The 21,189-nt window shown below is 38.1% G+C and overlaps 1 protein-coding gene across 2 annotated transcripts in view; it reads left to right on the top strand.

Annotated features, from left to right (window-relative positions):
• arl15a (ADP-ribosylation factor-like 15a) overlaps nt 1-21,189 on the top strand; it is a 200,891-nt gene that overhangs the window by 10,265 nt on the left and 169,437 nt on the right. Inside the window, exon 1 of one of the 2 annotated variants that reach the window (XM_030143029.1) lies at nt 10,909-11,287. The exons of the other annotated variant lie outside the window; for it this stretch is intronic. Coding sequence (XP_029998889.1) covers nt 11,234-11,287 — 54 coding nt within the window. The 5' untranslated portion in view covers nt 10,909-11,233. Of the gene's footprint in view, nt 1-10,908; nt 11,288-21,189 lie in introns of those variants that run through there. 2 annotated transcript variants of the gene reach the window in all.

The following is a 21,189-nucleotide window of genomic DNA, read 5'->3' as shown; positions in this document are numbered from 1 at the left end:
CTCTTATAATGGGAAAATTTGTCAAAGTTGCACCAAATCCAGAATGAGATCTGGATCGAAATAATTTCAATACCTTGTGTTGACATCATCTTAAAGAAGCTGTATACCAAGTTTGAAGTCATTCAGAACTGTAGTTTTGGAGAAAAAGAAGATTGAAATTTTTTCCCCATAAGAGCCCGAGTTAAATTTTCCGTAAGTTCCCGGATCCAGAAGAAGATCCTGATCAGCATGTGGACATTATGTTTTGGTCATCTCCCCATCAGGACTGGACTGTAGAAATTTACACTGGATATCATTTATATTTACTGAGTTACTGCATCGATCCACTTCCTATCTCTAATAATGAGGAAATTTTTCAAAGTCGCACCAAATCCAGAATCAGATCCGAATCCAAATAATTTCACTAACTTTTGTTGACTTTATCATAAAGAAGCTGTATACCAAGTTTGAAGTCAATCGGAATTGTAGTTTCGGAGAAGAAGACGATTGAAATTTTTGTAACGGACGACAGACAATGACACCGCCGCTGGACGCCACATGACGACAATAGCTTACGGCCTGTCGGCCGGTAAGCTAAAAACAGACCCCAGGGTATTGTAAAGGTGTGCAGCAGAATTTCAGGAGTGACCTTAAATGACCTGCCACACCTGCATTAGATCAGAAGTTGGAATAAGGCCTGATCGGTCCTGAATGACCCCACCCACCCTCTACTTGTATCTGCTTCAGTCTGTTCGCAGATCGGCCTGAACCATGTAGCAGGACCAATAGTCACAAGTAGTCTTTTATTCTTGATGCTTTCAGGCTCCTGAATAGTGAATAGTGTGTGATTTGTGTATTTGTATTAGAGCCCGACTGATATGGGATTTTTGGGGCTGATGCCAATGTTGGGGGGGCTAAAAAAAAGTGAAACTCTACAGTCTTTACTATTTTAACTAGGGCTGGGTGATATGGAAAAACATTATTTCACAATACTTTTTTTCAAATCAGATGATATTGATATGTAAATAAATCAAATCACTATTTATGTCCAGCTTAAATTTTCTGTTACTCATAAGTTTTTGATTTAAATATGATTTATTTTCTATCGTTAAGTTGAACATGACAGATGTGCTGAAGAGCATTATACAACTGTTTCAGAGAAATAAAACAGGTACATATATTTAAAACTAAACTAAAAGTCTGACCAGCAGGAAAAAGTTTTCAAGTTTTAAAAGAGAACACAAACAAAACAGACCATCTTCACCGAACAATACCAGGGGTATATACATGGGGTAGTGTTCCTTAACTGCCACAACTGGCGTAAACACAAAATGAAACTTAACATGCTTTGAATGTCCGACTCCTGGCTTCTGTGCCTCACTCTACTTTTCAGTAACCCGGTCGGCCGAGTTCTCAGACAGATTTTCACTCATTACCTCCCACTGCATCCCACACATTAGCGTGTATGCTGCGGCTGTTCTTACGCCTGTGCTGTGTGTGTCAGCCTAACTTGACGTGGCTCTAGTGTGATTGGTTTGGTTCGGCGCTACTTAATTATGATTGGCTGTTCTCATGTCTGTTAAAACATAGACGAAGGAATTCTATCAAAATTTTATCGAGCATGTCTCCTATTTCTATCGAGGAAAAGTTATTTCGTGATATACATATTGTTAAAGTTTTATCGCCCAGCCCTACCTCTAACTCACAGACACACAAGAGCAACGTGACAGAATCTCTGCGCAACCAAAAAGTTAATACATCGGTTACATATTGACCAATGTTGATTAATCGGTGATGCGCTGTAATCAGGCCGATTAATCAGTCAGGCTCTAATTTCTATTGTATCTGTCATTTGTTGTTGATGTGCGTGTGTGTGTGTAAGTGCTGGCTATACAATAATTTGCCCCTAGGGGATAATAAAGTACCTTGAACCTTGATAATGTATTTTAGTCTTTGCAGGTTTGTCATAGTTGGCAGAAGCAGTGATCCATCCCATTCATTGGTCAAACACCTGCAGACCTGAGATACAAAGCCAATATTAAGCCTCTGTCTTCACAGTGTAGGTGGTTGAACATTAATAGCAAAGGGCCTGCTTTTAGCCGCTTAGATTTAAACTGTAACTGAGGGGTGGGGATATAGACAAAAATATTAAATCTCTTTTTTTTCAGTGTCATGAACAATTTCTGATTTAAATTTTCTGGTTATATGAACTGATGGTACAACTTGATTTGAAAAAAAAAGCAAAAAACAAAACTGTTTCTTCACAAATAATATGTTACAAGAAGCAAACGGTTTCTATTTTTATGTTGAGAAAGAAAAGTCTCCAGAGGAATAATCTTGATTTTTATGATTTAGGCATTTATCATGATTTTCAGAGAACAAAATTACAATTAATCAAAACATTGTGATGTATTTCCCAGCCCTTTTGTCACCTGAACTATGAAACTCCTGTTTACTATATTCTGTTTTCTTGTTTTGACGCATATATGATCCAGGATGAAATAAAATCAGATTTTTGGTAAGAAATTGTTTTGATGTTAGAAAGATGGAGTTTTTTTTTTGCCGTTGATTTGTTGTTAATTGACTAAAACTATGCATCTCTCTATAGCTTTGAAGCAGTAGTATTATAATGTTTATCTTAACTCATTTACCTGTTTATCTGAAGGAGTTTTCAGTTATGAGCTTTTTTTTTCTCAGTGGCAGAAAAGCCCATCACACAAACTCCATGACAGATGCTAAAGACAACCTGTGAGGGAATGTGGTCTGTAAAATATTGTATTGTTGTTGTTATTATTATTATACAGTCAGTTTGTCAACAATGGATTCCAATTTCAGAAATAATAAATGACACCACATTTTAAAAAGATTATTTTTAGTTGCTTTAGTTTCTAAATAGGTATCTTTTTTACCCCATGGAAGTAAAGAAATTTAAGCAGCACTAAGTCTTATACCGTGAATTTGTAATAGAAACTCATCTTCAGTATGGGTAAATAATGCAATAAAATGAGTCCTGTTTAAAAAAAACAAACAAAACAAAAAAACATGACATAAAATACAAGTTTGTCTATGACTTCCCACCAGGATCAACACAATCAACAGAAGAGGCGAGGACAAAAAGGCAGAAAATGTCTATATGTTGACTTTTCTCCATTGGAACCATCACTTACTCCTTTAAACCACAAAGCTTTAACACAAACATTACAAATATGAGTCTGTATTTGTTTCAGTTGGATGTTAGTTCCATGTTCAGTTGGTATAAGTTGGTAAGTTGGATCCAAATGTGTTGAAGACTGACCTGACAGATTGTTTATAGATGTCATTGGACTGGTTTGTTTTTGTTTATATCTATAGATCGGCTAAAATTTGCTTAGAGGTCTTATTTATGTCTTTGTGTATAAGAAATCAATATAAGTGAATCCCCAAAGGAACTTTGTGTTGGTAAATGCAAGTTATACAAATTTACAGGATTTCAGTTCTGGGGGGGCTCAGTCGCATGCACGTGTTTCGGCTGTTTATACAATGAAGGTACGGGGCGCTGCGGTCTGTGCCCCCACAGAAGTGAAAGTGAAACTTTATGTTCATTTATCTTTTCCCTACACTTATGGTCCTGGTTGCTAAGCAACGTTAGCTGATCTGTGAAAGTTTGCAGCACAAAGAAACTTCCCAGCCGGCACAATGGAATATTTTTAATATAAAATTTTTGTAGAGCGCAAGACTTTTGATTCTTGGTTAAAGGCCGAGTTATCCTCACCCGCAAATAAAAGAAAAGGAGAAGAAGAACAGCGCAGAAGTCAGAGAAGTGAAAATGAAAACACTTTTATCTGGACGACAGAAAACAAGACCGACATGAGATTAACACCGCTGAAAGTGAACCTTAATTGGCCACGAGTTCAGGTGGGTGACTCACCACTACCACTAGGGTTTTCATCCATTTCACTCTCTTTACCACAGTTGTTCCTCTGCTGTAATTCACTCTTTCTTCACTCAACTACAGCTGACAGCAGCAGGCTCATGTGTTGTAAAGACGCTTTACCATTGGTTGAGGGAAGAGGCGGTGGCGGTTCTGCGTTTGTGGGCATTTATTTGTAATGCAGCCGTGAAATAAAATGCTTAAGAATCGTCTGTGTTTAGAAATGAGATCGCATTCATTTGTGAATCAAGATTGCAATCTTTTAACAATTAATTTTGCAGCCGTAGTACGTACCATGAGTGTGGTTATTAAAATAAGTGGTCTTAGTTGTGGCCTTGTCTGATCCACTGTGGCGGTCCAAGGACACACAGCCACCATCTGCGGCAGATTGACATGATGATGAGGAGATGATGAGGAGCTCCTGGCAGCCTTAGAATACAGCTGGGGAGCATTTGGGATACAACGCTGGCTTTACTTTACTCCCAGATTTGTCCCCTGTCTGACCGTGTTCACACAAACAAAATGACCTATTGTTTGGAGATAAGAGCTCCAACAATACCTCCAAATACGTCACAGTGTCGGTGCTTTTTACGTGTCTGGATAATGATTGACTGTTCTCTGGTTAAGAGCGGCTTTAGTTTTAATAGACTTTACTGTATATGTCTTAAATATGTGCTCCACACCCTGTAACCCTTACTGTTATTTGAAGGGCATAGCCTTAACTCTAATTTATGATCATAACTGTATTCTTGAACCCCATCCCCTGTTTGAGCTACATATCAAGGGTTTTTTTATACCCCACCTGCCCCAGACGGCTTCTGTCCGTCTGAGATGAGGCACTATTCACCCGAGTCCTTTCAAATTTGACCGACATGTTCTTTATCCCTAGTAGAGGTACAATGCACAGTTTGATGGCTGAATTTAAATTTATTTATTTATGTATTTTACATTTTTAAATTCTTTTTTTTATTTTTCCAAATATTTGAAAATTTTAACTAGAAAAAGTTGTCCAACTTCATTCATTCAAATTCATTCATTCATTCATTCATTCATTCATTATCTGAACCCGCTTTATCCTCACTAGGGTCATGGGGGTTGCTTGGAGCCTATCCCAGCTACTGATGGGCGAAGGCAGGGTACACCCTGGACATTTTGCCAGTCCATCGCAGGGCTGACATATAGAGACAAACAGTCACTCTCACATTCACACCTATGGGCAATTTAGATTAACCAATTAACCTATCAGTGCATGTGTTTGGATGTTGGGAGGAAGCCGGAGTACCCGGAGAGAACCCACGCAGACATGGGGAGAACATGCAAACTCCACACAGAAAGGTCCCACCCAGGACCTTCTTGCTGTGAGGCACCAGTGCTATTCACTGCACCACCGTGTCGCCCTCTCTTCAAATTTGACACAGGGGGGTATCAGTGAACAGGAGGAGCAAAGTGTTGTGCCACCAGGCGGGGTTATCAGTAAGCTCCGCCTACTTTTTCACATGTTTTTTTTTTTTTGCTCATTGCAGTGATTCCCTGGTGTCTGTTGAGAGTGCTAGTGAGTCAGCATCCTGAGCTGAAGCTGGATGGGGTTTCATCAAGCACATGCACTTTGTATTCCTTCTCATATTGACATCCATCTACATTCATGCACCATTACTTTTAATGAGGCATTAGTGAACTGTTTTCATATTTTTATTTTTTTTTTATTGCATTTCATTTCCTTTACTTTGACTCAGGCCATCACTGCTCTGATTGTGTAGGTTGGCTTTCTCTAATCAGAATAACAAATATCACAGACATGGAAAGAGGAGGGGTTTGCTGTCGGTGGTTTCTAATTCTGCTCGTCCTATAACAGTTGTGGTTTAGGGCAGAAATAGGCTTAAACCAGAACAGTTGGATGGCCATGGATTTGGCAGGATTTCAGCTCCTCCTGATCTGTATCCAAACTCAGTATGCTTCCATGTACTGTCCTGTCTGTGGTCATAATGGTCCTGTTCCAATCAAAATCAAAATAAGTTCTTTGAAGAAAACTTTCAGCTAGCTTTTCCCCCTTGTCATGGGATCTAAAACCTGTATATGCAGATACAGTTTTTTACTTTACTTCTGAGAGACTCTGCCTTTTTATGCCCACTCATGTTACTGACCTGTTCACAGTTTTAATGCCTTATTAGTTCCAAAATGTCCCCCCAGCTGTTTCTTATTAGTATGTACTTTTCCAGCCTTTTATTGCCCCCATCAAATATTGCTGCCATAAAAATGAAAGTGACTAAAAATGGTACATTTTATCAGTTGAAACATGTCATTTGTTTTCTGTATTCTATTGTGGACAAAATTCGGGTTTATGAGATTTCCACATCAGTTACATTCTACATAGTATCCCAACTTTTTGGATTTGGGGTTGAACTCAAATATCTTAATGGTGTCCATTTAAGCCTGGAAATGGGAACTGATTGGACATTCCAGACAAAATACCTTTCACTTACTCAAAGAACCAGTTTGGATGGCACAAAAAGCCGAATAAAGGCCTCCACAGAGTTGGGCGTACTTGACTCCGTAGACATCTGCAGGTACTCGAGGCAGACTCAATGCGGACCCAAAGTGGACGTCTGCCAGACACGTCCGCGTGAAGCTCAGTTTTTACGACTGCACATACTTCGCATACTCTGTGTCACACAATAGACTGCTCGATGGGAAGTCTTCACATCAACGTGTTTCAAATGTGAAATTGGTACGCTCAATGATGAAACCTCAAATGTCCACAGACACTATGCACAGTGTACACGTCGCTCACAGTACATGTACAGTACGCCCAACTCTGTGGGAGCCTTTAGGTTTGAGCCAATATTTACTCTCTTGTAGCTGTTGTGTCTGAACTGTAAAAAGCCACTTAGTGCAGTGTTTTATTGGGCCTAGGACAGGCAGAATGGTCCTCTTACAGAACTCTATTTGTCAACTTTCTAAAAGGTAACCGACAAGACAGACTTCCAAATTTTAAGGATTTGTTACTTTGAAAAAAATGAGCAATAGTAACTACATAAAAAATAGATTTAATGACATAGTTACACATCAGCAGTGTCTAAATGAATTTGTTTGAACAAAAGTGGAATTTACTATCCTTGGGCTTCACTGAACATGTACACATGGTTGTATTGAATCCATTGTGGAATGTGTCTTTTCAGTTCATATACAGTGTGGGGTTGTTCTGAGTTACACACAACAGTACATTTTAATTGTAAGATTGTGCTGTATGTTCAGGACGGTGCTGTGAAGGTTAAATATTTCTCTGAGTTTGTGTAATGTGTGTTAGTTACAGACTACTGTAGACAATGGGATGGAGTTACTAAATAACTGTAAGTCAGTACTTATAAAATGATTAAAAGAATATGGACACTTTATGATCCAATTCTGTGTATACACAGTTTTTTTTACCCTCAGCCCTCGCCGCAGGGTATTGTCATCAGTTTGTCATCTGTCCAGCCGCCCAAATGTCTTTCTGTCCGTCCGTCTGTCCGAATGTGCAAAATGTTGGCTTGCGCTGATAAGTCAGGCCACTGGGTGGCAGTAGTGTGACTGATAAGTCAGGCTGAGGGTTTTCAAGTGTGCGCGCGTTATGTTGTTTTTTTTTTTTTTTGCAGTGCAGACCTCCAGTCCAGCCCACTGCCCTCACACCTGGTCTAGTCAGTGTCATTGATGACAGTGGAAGTGTAATGTTGCAGCAGCTGCTCTGTGAACAGTTTACATACATTCCATGTTCAATGATACCAGGGCATTAGTCCAGAGTAGAGCTGCAGCTATCAGTTATTTTGATAATTGATTAATGTATTGATTATTTTCTTCGATTTAATTCGATTCAGTGATTATTTGAATACGTGAAAAAAATGGTAAAAATTTGATAGACATAAAAAAACAAAACTTGTCCTTTGTTCTAGAACCAGCTGAAACAAAAACAGAAAAAGGAGAAAAGTGAAAGGATATATAAAAAATCTATATAGAAATAATAACGATAATACTAACAGTATAAAAGTGTGTGTGAGTGTGTGTATTTGTGTGCGTATAAACAACAACAAATCAGTCCAATGACTTCTAGAAACAATCTGTCAGGTCAGTCTTCAACACATCCATATCCAACTTTCTAACTTCTACCAAGTGAACATGGAACTAACATCCAACTGAAACAAAAACAGACTCATATTTATAATGTTTGTGTGAAAGCTTCACAGTTTAAAGGAGTGAGTGATGGTTCCAATGGAGGAAAGTCAACATAGAGACATTTTCTGCCTTTTTGTTCTCATCTCTTCTGTTTGTGTTGATCCTGGCGTCATGTGCGTCACAGTAAACGTCCATGTGAAACACAACAGTGGAACCAAAGTTTAACAGCAGAGAAATTAAGGTAATAAAGCTTCAGTTCAGGAAAATTTTAATTGAATATTTAAAAAAAAAAATCAATTCCAGTTGATTAATGGATTAATTGTTTCAGCTGTAGTCTAGAGTAAGTAAAGGATAGTTCATCAGAATATGTAGAAAAGGGTCTTAAACAGACACATGACCCTTGTCTTAACAAAGCAGACGATATCTGTAACCTAGGAGTAATGGCCAAAAGGAGCTGGGGGAGTGTCCACCTGATAAGGACTGAGCATCGAGCCATCAGGGGCACTGAAGGAGTTCCCTTTTTCACGAGCTCCAGTACAGCAGGCAGGAGAGTAACTCACAGATGGTTTACAGACACATCGTCAGTGGCAGAGACAGTGACAGTTGGTCAGATTGTACTAAATATTTCCAAGCAAAAGCCACGCAAAGAGCCTGTCCAAAACATATGCCATAGGTAGCTGGGACTAATGACATCTATCACAAACAGACAATGGCCCTCTTACAGCATGGAGCCCATTATTCTCCAATCTGAATGACACCAATAGCTTTGAAAATGGAATTTATGTACAGATTGAGTCAAATGTCCGTGGTGGCTTTTATTTTTATTTGACTTCTTTGTGTAATGTTTGACCCAGATTATCACAATGTTCAGAAAGTAACTAGAAGAAACACAAAACAAATTTAAGGAGACACAACAAACCCTGCCCCTCGCACATATCTATATTATAAAAGCCAATTGCCTATGTGTGCGTGCATGTATGTGTATCTAAGGATTCATTCAAAATCTGTACAGACCTGACAGCTGTAGTTTGGTATACTTATGTATTTTTGGTCAAGGAACAGACTAGCAAAAACGGCAAGTTGATAGGACCAATATTCTGGGAGATATTAGTAATTTTGGAATACTATAGCCTTATAATTACATTACTATACCCAGAATGCGTAGGCGGTGACTGTTGGACAAAGGTGGTACAGCATGCACGAATCCACAACAGCATAAAAACTACCACATCTAGAACCTGTGAACCAGATCCTCATGGGCTAACACGCTAGCTTATTTTGGCATCGGTGCAGCTGATGTCATCATTAGGGATGGGAATCGAGAACTGGTTCTTTTTTGAGAACCGGTTCCCAGTAGCTCGATTCCTTGGAATTATTTGCCTGCCTGCTTAACGATTCTGCTTATCGATTCCGCCTTCGTTGTGCATGCGCGATGACGTCACACGTACGCTGCATTGTTTTGGTCAGAACGCGGCCAACATGGCGTTGAGGCAGAAACGGTCTAAAAAGATGACACTAGGTCCACTTACTTGGAACACTTATGAAGCTTCCATGTCTTCACAAGGGTGGAATCCCTCCAATATCCTCAAACATTTGTCCACAGCATGTGAATCATTTACAGGAATGTCACATATTTGATACTCAGCAGCGCTTGTGAATGTAGTGGCAGAGTGAACGCCGGGCTGGTTCCGGTTCCAGTGTGGACAACAAACATCGTAACTCCTCAAATACAAGTTTCCGAAGGTAAGAAGGGAAAGGAAATGAGGTGCACATCAACGGGAGACAAGCCGAACGGAGTCGAACCAGTTCCACATAGTTGAAATGTGGTAATAGAGGAATTAGTAAAGAGTCTTTAGTTTCACTGTCACTGTACGCCCCCCCCCCCCGAACTGGGCCCGTTGTCATCTGTCATTATTTGTTCATACTGTATATAGTATATTTTCTGTGCAGAGATGAAAATATAAAAGACAGTTAATGCAAACACACCCGTTTGTACTCTTTTATTCCCTCACCCAATGAGAATCAATAAGAGAATCGATAAGGAATCGGATCGATAAGCAGTATCGATAATGGAATCGGAATCGTTAAATTCTTAATGATTCCCATCCCTAGTCGTCAGGTTTATGTGTGTGCTGATGTCAACATAGACATGGACAGCACAGACAAATTTCGGCCATTATAATTAAGGGGGGGGGGGTGTTTAAAAATTCATGAGAAATTTGACCTTTGACCTACTTTTCCCAAAATGTAATCACATCTATTCTGGGTCACTGGTAATCTGTAAACTCAATTTGGTATGAATTCAACCAATAGTTTTGCTGCAAAAGTGTTAACAAACTGAATGAAAAACAATACCCCTTGCCTCCCCTTTGGGGGGTGGGGGTAATTGATACTGTTAATACACAACTGTAATTTTGCAAGTAACAGGAAGGTTCCAATAAAGGCTTATCTCCAGAAAATAAACACTGTATTCAGGCTTTTTCCTTTTTATTGAAGTGCTGCTTGTATGTCCTACAGGTGGGAAGTCACTTACTTGTTGTTGCAGTAATGAATGCTATCATTCAGGGATTACTGCTGAATAGTCCATATTGTAAGTGTGGTTGGTCAGCCGCGATACCAACCAAAACAAACGGCTTTTGACATGACTCAGAGGCAGACCTGGGACAGGGACTGAAACCCACACCGCCGCAAGTCAGTTGGGCTCCATCCCTTCATCCCCCGCAATGTATAGAAAGCAACATGTTGTTTTTATTCTCCATTAAGCTGTGTGTACAGTACGGCCATAGTGTGTGGGCGTGTAATGGTGACTAATCCAATTTGCAGTCTTATTCTGGATCACTAGTTGTCACTGAGCCCTTAATCTCTGTGGAGAGTGAGATCCTCACAAACTAATCTCATGCTTGTGTCTGTCCTGTGATCCTTGTGGAATAGTACTTTTTTCCCCATCTTTCTATAAATGAATACAGGCAGTACCCACAACTATTCATCCTGCTCAGCTACATTTACAAGAAAAAAGCCGCTGTTAAACTGTTCTTTTGAGACGTGGCCGGTGGATCAGGGCTGCTGACAGTGACACGCTGAAGGGCTGGACTTGTGTTGTTGACCTAACGCGGCTCCTCCTGATCCTCCTCCATCCATTCACTTACTTCAGAGGCTCGGCGTGTTTGTTGCCGGGGGTTACGCTTGTTGCCGAGCACAATGTCGGAACACATGCAGCTCTCCCTCGCCTTGTGCAGGATTGGGCTTTACACGGTAAGAAAACAAGCACACATGCTGCTGGTGTGTTTGACTGTAGTGAGGATGTGTGTGTGTGTGTGTTAGGCATTAGTTGTGTTATTTAATGGTGGTTCATGTTTCTGTGCTGTGTTTGGAAACAGATACTGACCAAGCAACAGCGGCTGCTTTACTGTTGCTTGGTCACAGAATGGAGGGTGGCTGAGTTTCATTCGAGTGGGTGTTGACATAATATTAAGGTGGAACAGGTGCGAACAAAGATGTGAATGAAATCTGTATAGTACTGTTAGCGTGGAGTTGAGAATATGGAATGAGAATAATGCAACACAAGAGGTTTTAGTCCTTTTTTCTCTGCTACCAGCAAGTGGCTTGGTAGGAGAGTGGGAAAAATAACTTGATGTGTTAAGAAAAAATAAAAACTACTCCCAAAACATTGTACCCAGGTGATTTTGTCGTAACGTTAAGTAGAAAAGGTGTGTACAGGGCTTTAGGCAAATAGAATACATTCCTGCTGAATCTTTGACACAGTTGTATTTTAACCATGGCAGATTAGCCATGTTGTGTATTGTCAGGTTAGACTCTGACCAGTTTGTGACGTGTTTTCAGTAAAACTCTTGACTCTGTCTTGTGGAACAGCAGTGTAAACATGATGCCAATGATGCCCATTGAATTTATACAGAATCTCAGTGATGAGTCATCTCTTCATGCACACATGAATCGAATCAGCAGGAATACACCAGATGGCTGTATGCTTTATTATAATTCAACAGAAGCCGATTTTTCAATTGAATTCCTATGAGGTTTTTTTTTTTTTAATGAATTATCTTGACAAATGCCTTTCATTCTGTAAATATATATGTGGATGCTTTCTGTGAGCCTTCTCTATAGAGACTGTTGCTGCCGTCTATTCTCTAAATATTGGTGGTGTGATTTCAACTCCAGTGCCGCTACAGTGACAAGTGGTTGTGGACCTGTTGTACTAAAACCAGTATCATTATGTACAGCCCCATTTGGCCCAGTGTTACTGATGAATGATGAATGCTTTCAAGTCGGAGAAGCATTCAAGGATAGATGGTGGAGGTTCAGACTCAACAGGTACAGAAGCAGATTTACCTCACTAAAAAAAACACAATACTGGTTTAGTTGTGATGGGGATGGAGCTGACCAGTGTTTACAGTATGTGATGGTTTCCAGTTGTATGAATAATTGCATGGTAAAACAACCACAAAAAAGCAACACTGGTTTGGATATTTTTATTTATTCAAATAGGCAGAATTTAGACACAGGAGACCGGCGCTCTTGTCCTGTTTCAAACAAATGATGAAAACTATTTGTGCTTTTAAACGTTTATCATGTATGTTTTTGGTTTTTGGCTTTAAAGGGGTCATATTTTGCTAAATCTACTTTTATTAGTCTTTGCTTCATTTATTTGTGTATTTAGACCCTAATAGTTCATAAAGTTTGAATTTGAACCCTCCAGGTGCTGCAAAGCTATATTTATATTCATTTTGGCAAAAATCGAGTGGATTTCTACAACCCATTTCAATTCCTGCCTAATTTGTTACGTCTGTAACTAGTTACGTCACGGCATTTGCACATATAAGGTCAAGACTTCTGACGAACATTTCTCTGTATACGACATAACTGTTTATCAGCAGCAGTGGTTTAGTCCATTCTGAAAATATGTCCCAACTTCGAGCCAATTACCAAAAAATGTTCAGTTGTTGGTTGAACGGGACAGAGCAGCACAGTCAACAACCTGGAGGGGGTGGGGCCTGAAGTGGCTCGTGCATTTAAATATTCAGTGCTCAAAACCACATAGTTTTTACTATTGATCACCTATTTGTTTTTGGCTGTGCCATTGGGACCAATGCTGTGAGTGAATGAGTGAGTGAGTGAGTGAGTGAGTGTTCTGTGCATATTATATACTATATATACTTTCTATATATTTTTCTTCCAATTTAAAAAAAAAAAAAAAAATAGAGAGAGAGAGAGAGAGAGAGAGAGAGAGAGAGATTACTACTAGTACATTATTTCTATTGTCCAGCACAAGTTTTATTTTTTAGAAAAATGTTTTAAAAATACTTAGATGGCATTATATTCAGCATAATTGTAGGTTTGCATTCTTTGTCCGTCTGTGCAGTTCAAAGCCTAACTTTGATCCTCTTCTATTGGACCTATATTATACTTATGATAAGTTGTAAGGTACATTTAAAAACCTTTTGCTACTCTTTTTACAGTGGTTACAAATATCTGATAAACTGAGATAAATATATGTTAAAAACATAATAAATTATTTTAAGGTTTTTGACTTTGTAGACATTCTATATGTAATGTATTTTCTAATTAATATTCTGAATTAACAATTGAAACTTGTAATTATTTTCCTTTGTCCATATGTTACTGAAACACTTAGCAAAACTCTTGGTATTTTATGCCCTTATATATTGAAAAAATACAAACTGTTTACTTTTGTTTTGCAAAACAGACCCCCTAGAAGAACAACAGAAAATAATTTCATAGTTTTATGATAATTGGAACTGCACTTTAAGGCAGGTTTTATAAAGTGGTCAAAAACAGATGTTAATTTTCTGTCCATCCAGGGGTTTTTACTATTTCTAAGCCAAAAAATTAGGTGAAAACATTTTTTTTTCAATCACATCTAAAAGTGCTCATTATTCCCTGCAAAATGAATGTATCATTCATCTTTCTACCATAAATCATTGTCAAAGCACAAACAAAAATGTAGTAATTCTGTCCATGTGTTACCGCTGGCCCAGCCCCAAATAACAACAACAACTAGAAAAGCACTCAGAGAGCACAGACCTCCACCAGTGCAGATCAGCACCATCAAAAATTTAATTATTTGTTCCTTGTGCCAGTATCAACATTTCCTGAAAATTTCATAAAAATTGTTCCATAACTTTTTGAGTTCTCTTGCTAACAGACATACGAACAAAAAAAAATTGACTTTGACTTTATACAATGCAATTCAGTTTGATACAAATCCTGATGTGATTCAAAACATTTCAACACAACACTAATAATTTCCAAGCCCACATATGGTTTCTAAACATCACAGTTCTTTATTCCTCTATCTTTCCCTATGAAGGATGCATTTGATACTTGATTATTTTCTGTGAAGTAAACCAATGAAATCAACTTAAAAAGAAGATGCAACTCAATTTGGTACAGATATTCTATTCCTAATAAACACTAAATCATAAAGAAAAAATGTTTTTCATAACATTTGTTTTTATTCTAATTCTCTACTTATACAGTACATTTATTTAGGCAATTTCTTTTTGGCCTCTTGGCCTCTCTCTGAATATCTCTTCTTCACCTGTCGTCTCCTTCCCTCCATGTTTGCTGTTTACTAACTGTGGCTGCACCATCCGGCTCCTGTATGTTTTAAAAACAAAATGCCAAAAGATGGTGATGGTGTGTTCACAGCGCCTCAAAAACACGGGCGCAAAGGAGATAAACTATGTAATAATCGATGTAACCATGGGTTTTACCAATGCAGACATGCTAAGAAAGACACTTTGCACATTTAGCCGGCAGTTGTATCTGATGCACACTGAAGCTACCGGTGCAGTCACATTGCAAACGTCTGTGTCGGACCACCGATTCAAATCAGTGAATCTCTCTATCCCTATTATGTCCTTGGGCAGGACACTTCACCCACCCCAGTGCTACTCACTCTGGTGTATGAATGTGCATGAATGTTTGGTGGTGGTCCGAGGGGCCGTGGGCGTGGATTGGCAGCCACGCTTCTGTCTGTCTGCCCCTGGGCAGCTGTGAATACACATGGAGTTGAACACCACCAGAGTGAGAATGTGAGAGGGAATGAAGAAGGGTTCACACAAGAAGCAAAGTGCTTTAGAAATCCAATCCATTATTATTAGATATAATGTATTTGTGTCTATCTATCTATCTATCTATCTATCTATCTATCTATCTATCTATCTATCTATCTATCTATCTATCTATCTATCTATCTATCTATCTATCTATCTATCTATCTATCTATCTATCTATCTATCTATCTATCTATCTATCTATCTATCTATCTATCTATCTATCGACACACACACACATAGATAGACAGATATAGGAGTGACAGTGGTATCTGGTACCTCCAGATGTTGTGTTACTTTGGGAGTGGTTGTTAAGCAGTTGTCATTCAGACCCTGAGGACCCTCCTGGGTCCTGTACTACAGCGTCTAACTTCCACACGTGTATTCAGTTTGAGGGGCTTGGTGGAATACTGTGATCCAGGTCCAGTACAGTCACTTGTCTGAACAAATGTACGATTGGACCTTTCTGTGTGATCTGTGTTTTGACACTTCAGACTGTCTCATGTTCCTGCTGATGGCTCTGTGAAACCACCCACTCACACTTTACTGAATTTTCCCAGTTTGGGATAAATAAAGTACATCTATGTATCTACACACTAAAAATAGCACAACAGTCGGTATATTTAACATTTACTAATAGTCTATTTTCACTCATTAGTTTAATGATGATATCAGTACCTTTTAGGATGTCTGTTTGTCACATTGTAAGGCCTGGGTCCCAGTTTAAAGAAAGAAGAGAACTTTCTCTTAGAACATGTTGAATTTATCCTTATGTTATCCAGTCTTCACTACTTTGTAAAATATTCCACACAACAATGACATAAACAGACATGTAGAGATCTTTTACCACTCATTTCAGTTTCCCAAAGTGTGTAGCATAGTTGTCATTTTGGGTTGAAAAATGTTTTTTGATGTTGTATTCCATGAGCATGAAGCTGTGTTGGTGTAACAAACACATTCTGACTCCAAACAGACTTTATAAGCTATTGATTACTTTTTTGGGGTTGTTTCGTCTTCCTTTGAGGGTGTTTGGGTCCAGATTTAAATGAATTAGTGTTGTGCAACCTAAAATGTAGGTATTTGACATTTTATAGACAGTCAAGTTTTCACTCTGTGTTTCATGTCCATTGCACACAGCTTTGGTTTTAACACAGCTAGTTTTAGAGGATCTTAACATTTGTAACACAAAGTATCCTATAATTGGTACAATGTGATTTTCGGTGGAAATTGCAGTTCGTTTTGAGTTCGGGGACATTAAATGGGCATGTGCTGTGGATACCATAGCTACTGCTCTTTAGACCTTGTCCTAGCAAGATGCCGTAACCATTAAGGATTTAAGTGATTGTATTAGGCACTTCACAGCCACCTCATTATGTTATTAATGGAGTGGAAAATGGCCGCTTCACTGGCTTTGCTGCTTCAGACCCCCAAGTCCAGACTGTATCATTCAGAGCAAGACTTTCAGTGCTTAATTTGGAAAGGCAAATGTGCATAGTCGGAGTAACTGATTCCAGCTGAAATGCACATATGGACTCTACCTGAAAGCCGCAGACGGCTTGGATTCTGCTGCATCAACTCCATGCAGTTTGTTTTGACAAACAGGCCTGATAAATGTTTGTCCTCTGTTCATCAGCTGTGAGCAGCTCACCCCCACCCACCTACTTTTCCATCCACATGACATTAGTCGTTGGTCTCCTCCCTGTCTTTCAGTTTTAAATTAGCTTAGTGATTGAGATCTCTGTGTTGAAGACCAATCTTTTACGCTTCTCAGGTAGTGAATCATTTATAGTTATGATCAATATTTTTTAATGGATCTAAAGTAACAGTTTGCCTTTGTTTTTCTTCTCGGTGTTAAAATGACTGTCATTGATTCACGAAAAATCATGACAAGTTTAATTATTTAATGAACGTTTCAATCACTTTTATGAGCTGACAGCTTTCATCATGATCTGCATTTGTTTAAAAATCACATTCTTTTTTGTCAGGGTATCAAAACTGAAGTGCACTGGTGTAGCCCATCGTCTGTCTAACAGGACAGCTCTTTTACTAGACATGTTCTGCATTCTTTTTTTTCAATAGATAACTGCAGGGCCTGGCCACTTGGCTTCAAAGTTCAATAAGACCTCTTCCCTGGCTGAGGGTAAAATCTGAAACAACACCAATGATTGACCGTGGTGGTTTCAGCTCTGAACAGTTCAATGTGCAAAATGGAAAATTTTGCTGAAGAGCGTGATATTTTGTATTTGACTGATGACAAAACAATTGCATAAATGCTTTTAGCATTCTGGTTTGTTGCCTTTATGGCCAGATCAAGCGAAAGTGAACATTAATTAGATCAAATTAAATTCAAGTTTCACAGTCTATCATTTCTCAAACAGGCTCATTTTTTAGTTTAAGAACTCAGTTTTATGGAATTGTTTACAAAATTTCAGTTTCACTTGTAGAAAAATAGATATAACTGATTATGTAAAGTTATACCTCTGACATATATGTAAATGCACTATACATATATATATATATATATATATATATATATATATATATATATATATACTGCTTATATCAGTGATATTTTAAGTCTGTGAATCTGTAGGAACTAATTATTCAACAGTACAATATAGAAAGGTTATGTACAGTCCAATTATTAGTCAAATATGCTCTGCTATTAGCTGTATTTATCACTTCAGTTGGAATATGTGTGTTCAACATAAGTTTATTAGCATATTTGTAGAGTTTTAGTTCCAGCAAAGTCTTTTATTCTGATACTGAACAGTGACAAACTGCTGTCCCTGTGTCACAACATATTTATGTTCATAAAAACTTATCATTTCAACATTTTTATCCAATATTGATCACAATTTTAGTTTAACATCAGAGCTAAAGCCCTATGTTTAATTTAGGATCAATTTCTTATGAGAGCAGCTCATTTTGTACATTTTCTCTTTATTTTGCATGAAGTGAAAAAAAAAATGTTCATTTTGAGTCCCTGTGTCACGCAGCAGTAATTTAGGTATTTTTACCCCAATATTTTATTTCTGTGAATTGTAACATGTGTCATGTGGAAGTACTTACTAAGACTTATTCATACATGTATTGAACATGGAGATAAGTTATTTAGTTTAAATGCAGAGACTATTGAACAGGAAATGTGTCCCTGTGTCACCGCTTGATCTGGCCCTTTTGTCATTCAGGAGGGGTGTATCTCATATACCCTTTTTTTTAACCTTTATTTAACCAGATAAAATCCCATTGAGATCGAGATCTTTTTTACAAGGGCGACCTGACCAAGAGGTCAAAGCAGCACACACCATCCCATAATAGATAAAAAAAGGTTAAAAGATCAGTGATAACGATACAGTTAATAAAACAGGCAATAATTTAGTAATAACACAAAATAATAACAAGAATTTCACAAAATCTTCAAAAGTACAATGTAGTTTAGGTCACCAGCAATTTTTTTAAGTGCAAGATGTGGTCGAGGTCAGCAAACAATTTAAAAACACAGTGTTTTGTATCAACTTCTAATTGTAAAAGACTGGAAATAAGATGAAATACCTGTACAATAATGTGTATGTATGTAGTTCATCATGAAGTAATATGACATTAATATTCAGACAATAACTGGCTCTCATTCATTGATAAGTTGTGTGTCGTTTTACTGATGAGGTGTCATTCCATTATTATTCCATTATCCTTATACGAGGGAAAGCACCTCATGTGGAAGGACAGTGTCCACAGTGGCATCTAGACTGGAAGTGTGAGTTGGTGGCAGAAGTATACCTTTATTCAGATGCAGAAAAGAGAAAATGGAACATTCTTTCAGACTTATGGGAGGCGCTGTAAGATGTAGGGACAGTCCGGCACCAAGATGAACAAACAGCCAAACTATTCTGTGATTTCACAACTGTAGATATTATAAGAATGATACTATATGAATAAGGTGGGAATCATATTTTTAAAAGAGGGGATTGGGTATTATTTTGTGAATTTGGAATCGTGGGTTGAAAAAAAAGTACTTTACACTAAATATGTACAGTTTACAGTAGTAAATTAGGGCTGAGTGATTTGGTGGAAAACAAGTTGCAGTATGGGAATGGCAGTGATTCTTCCAGTAATGGGATTGTTCCAGATTTTTTTCAGAATTCAGAAGCTCCTTCAGGCCTTGCCTTGACATTGTTACCTCCACCAGGAGGTATTGTGATCACTTTGCTTTGTTCGTTTGTTTGTTAGCAACTTTACGGGAAACTATTACAACCATCTTTGTCAAATTGTACCCTCAGATAGGCATAGGGCCTGGGACAAAGCCATTCAATTTTGGGCCAAGTAGGCCGAAGTTCAAGGTCACAGCAAGGTCACACAATCTCAAATTTTCCTATCTCATCATTGAGCAATTTTCGAAAATTCATAAAAAATTCAAAACGACTCCGATTAGCCTCCAATTAGCCTCCAATTTGATACACGCATAGCTTATAACAATATCTTGTATCTGGCACAAAATCGTCCACATCCACTGTGGAATGTGGACTCTGTGGACATTTACATTTAACATTGAAAATCCCATTTACGACACATTTTTCATTATAACTCAACAAATATTAATTAGAATTTAATATAATTTAAACATACACATGACTGATACCAAGCTTCAACTTTTTCTGCTGTATGGAACAACCTTGAAACTGTTTAATTTAAAAAGAAATACTGTAGTTGATCCACACATGCACACTGTTTGGGGTGCTTGGCGGAGGTTTGCATTCTCCGAACACTTGTTTACATTGTTTTATGTTTTGTATTTTGCAAGTAACAAGCAGTAACGTCTTCAGAGTGAGTTTGGAGACTGAAGCATGAGGTCACACTTTCAGGTTTTAGAGGAAATGCCAATGTCTTACCTTGGAAACCATTAAAAAAAGCCATCCTGTTTTTAGGAAGAGTTATTTTTAACTTTCTTATTCTGAAACACAATAAGTGAAGAATGTGTAATCCACTTATCTGGTACAGACATCGTCCATTGATTGTATCGTAACATGGATGCAGAACAGTATGTTCATTAAACACATGCTGTAGGTCGCAAACGGAAACAGTACACAGCACAACCTAATAATGTAATGTGATGAATTGAGTTTATTTCAGTAATAATTACTCACTGAACAGTCTATTATGCCAGAGAAAAGGTTCTGCCCAGTACATAAAGTGTTCTTCCCACAGCATGTGATTGGCGTACATTTCGAACCTGCTTCCGTCGTTTTGAAAGGCAGGATGGGAGCAGCCATTGCCCCATCCTGGACCATAAATATCCCACACTTCAAAATAACCACACAACCTGGTGGGACGATGATGGAGTAATGACCAAGGGTCACTTACTCACTATCAACTACTACCGTTTCCTAAAACATGGCTGCTTTGTTTTGTTGCATCAAGGACATTTTGGGAAGGAATTTGGCTGTGGTTGTTTGGGAAACGGCAAAAGAATAACTTCCTGTTTAAGATGGATTGGCTGACGGAGCAGGGTGAAGCTGTATTCAGTCTTTGTGCACCATGTAGACCAGGAACCTGGACTCATTTCTTTTTGGACTCAGTGAACCAACGTTATGTTTAATGTTTGATTATTCACACTGAGATCCTTTATAACACATGGATCAGTACTATTTACTATGAATCCTGTCTGAAATATGATGTCATACACATACTAAACATTAACCCTCTAGTATCCAGGTGAACATAGTATACACACTTTGTACTTCATATTATAAAAGGTCATATTATTTTTCACAATTTGTTTTAGGTCAGAATTCAAAAGTTGTTCATTTTTGCCAGAGTTTTAAAATCCTGACCCATCCACTAAAATCTGCTCATTCTAAACAATGTTAACTTACTACACTAACAGCCTTCTACCAAGTGAGTACAAAATGCACACTGACACATTTTAGCATTTAACATTTGACCTACCACAAAAAAGAATCATGCATATTAACCAATGTTGGTGTTAATCATTGACATATGCCAGGATGAAAAAAAAAAAAAAAAAAAAAAAATCCAATTTTTATGTAATATATTGGGAGG

Source organism: Sphaeramia orbicularis, chromosome 9, assembly GCF_902148855.1.
Source record: "Sphaeramia orbicularis chromosome 9, fSphaOr1.1, whole genome shotgun sequence".
NCBI classification, from domain to species: domain Eukaryota; kingdom Metazoa; phylum Chordata; class Actinopteri; order Kurtiformes; family Apogonidae; genus Sphaeramia; species Sphaeramia orbicularis.
This window is presented reverse-complemented; position numbering and strand designations above follow the sequence as displayed.